The sequence below is a fragment of the Etheostoma spectabile genome, chromosome 13 (assembly GCF_008692095.1).
Source record: "Etheostoma spectabile isolate EspeVRDwgs_2016 chromosome 13, UIUC_Espe_1.0, whole genome shotgun sequence".
NCBI classification, from domain to species: Eukaryota; Metazoa; Chordata; class Actinopteri; order Perciformes; family Percidae; genus Etheostoma; species Etheostoma spectabile.
In genome coordinates, this window is record NC_045745.1 from 8,724,683 (window position 1) to 8,727,014 (window position 2,332).

The 2,332-nt window shown below is 43.0% G+C and overlaps 1 protein-coding gene across 1 annotated transcript in view; it reads left to right on the forward strand.

The window, feature by feature from the left end:
* rars1 (arginyl-tRNA synthetase 1) overlaps positions 1 to 2,332 on the forward strand; it is a 31,266-nt gene that overhangs the window by 20,156 nt on the left and 8,778 nt on the right. The window contains 1 exon segment of the mRNA XM_032534607.1: positions 916 to 1,088. Coding sequence (XP_032390498.1) covers positions 916 to 1,088 — 173 coding nt within the window.

Below are 2,332 nucleotides of genomic sequence, written 5' to 3' on the forward strand. Positions count from 1 at the left end.
TTGCACCGGGCTCATGGTTCAGAAGGGTTGTACTCAGTGTCCTAATTAATCATAGGTGTGTTTTGGTCGTAACATGCAATCAACCAATCAGAGTCATCTCCCGTTCCCTTTTAACAGCCCGTTTGTGCCTTGGCTCATTGCTGTTTTAATGGCGGATTTACTGAGCAGGAAGGAGAGAAGAAACTTGTCTGCTCAAGAGTGAAGTGAAAGCGTGTGAGCGTGATCATATAATACTATTTTACATTATAATATATTTAATCTTCTGCAGGTTTGTATGCTGCTGGGCGCCACTGTGTGTACAACATGCATAGTTTGCATAGTTAAAATAACAATGAAATGCTGCGCTATTGACTTTAGACCAGGTTTTTGTTGGTCAGTCACTTCCCGCTGCCTCCAAACATTGAAGACCCGTGCTTTAATATAATAATAATAATGATAATAATGCCATTCTATAACCTGTCTATGTATTTCTTGTTCATGTTGTGTTCTGTATTGTCATTGTTTGTCCTTTCATGTCTTCAGTCCGTTCTCTGCATAACTTTCTGCATAACCCCGTCCACACTTTGTTCCCTCCCTTTGGTATCAGACACGACACACACACACACACACACACACACACACACACACACACACACACACACACACACACACACACAGATTCAAGGGAAGGCGATGACTTAATAAGTCAATTTAAGCTTTGCCTGAGGTTACCAAATTAAATTCATCATTTGGATTAAATTCCACTGACTGGTTTCAGCGTAAGGTGATGTACTGCCTGCAGTAATTACAAGCTGATAAAGGCCACACACTTATCAGAATATTTAATGCTGCCTCCTTAATTATTGGTGGGATTATTGTCTTTTTAATGTCCGTCATCAAGTGAAACTTGACTGTGCTGAAATTGTCTTTCTGCAGGTCCTGACCCCCGAGGAGCTGACCAAAGCCCAGAGGTCCGTCGCTTTCGGCTGCATCAAATACGCCGACCTCTCCCACAACCGCATCAACGACTACGTCTTCTCGTTTGACAAGATGCTGGACGACCGGGGCAACACGGCGGCGTACCTCCTCTACGCCTTCACTCGCATCAGGTGAGGGCTCATTCTCAAGTTCACCATGTCACTGAAACGTGGAGTCTGCTTCTGCGTTGATGCAAAAGTTTAAATACTAAACAGTTGAAACATTCAGCTTTTCTACCGATGTTGTTTTGTTGTTAGCTGAGAAGGGCGATTTGGGGAGAAAAATCTAAATGCAATTTTTCTGGCAGATTACATTTTGATTTGCACTTAAAAAAAAAAAAAAGTAAGCCAAAGTTCAATATTCACTGTGTAACAGCTAATACATGTCATGGAGCAATTCAACATGAAACGTATTTCTCAAATTTTACGGAAATAGTTCACCCAAACGTGTTTCTAAAAACATTTTAAGCGAGAAACAGGCCATGCAGCTGCTGAATCTGTCTGTTTTTTTGATAGACAAAGGTCAGTTTGAAAGATTTTTGTCAGATTTTTGAGAGGCTTTTGTCACACTCATCATTTCCGGCAAGTGTTTTAACATAAGTGCACTGATTCGCTAATCAAGGGCTAGCGCTCCACCAATCAGATTGGTCATTGAGTCCAATTGCCCGCCCGCCGATTCAACATCCAAATTAAAGCCGACGGCTCCTCCAACTGACGACGACACCAAACAGACTCGAGTCTCCGACCTCGCCAGACCGCCTTACAGCCGATAATCGGGTCGGTGTGTCGGCGCCTTGAAACGGCCCCTGCACTGGAACCGCTTGCACATCCCTGCGACCCATACTAGTCTGCGGCGGCCCGAGGAGCCCGAGCCTCGGTCCACTCAGTCCACCTGTGAAGTTGTTAGGTCTTGGTCTGCCTGGCGTCCTTTGTTTAGTCGATTTAACACGACAGTCCTTATCACTGTAGCAGAGAGACAACTCGCTAGTCCAAAGTTTGCAGTAGAAAGTTACCTAGTAGTTAATAAATAGATTGTACAGCCCCTTCCTTCTCTTACAATGCAAAACACGTTTTTAATTACTGTTTTTGTATTGTTTTTGACTTTTTTTAGAAACCTGTTTAACTGATCTTAACTGTCTTAATCGGTTAAAATTCTTATTGTCGGTAAACAGTTGATTGGTAACTTTAACCCTACTCTGATATGTGACCCTGAGACTTTGTCGGGGTACAGATAGTGCTCGATTAGCTCCCATATGGCGATGCAGAAGAAAAACATGACTATGTTCAGCCTGTTTTAGAGACTTAGACTTCCCTTTATTAATCCTGTTGGGATGACTCCCGCGAGGAAATTGAAAATTCCAGCAGCAGTTTTAGCA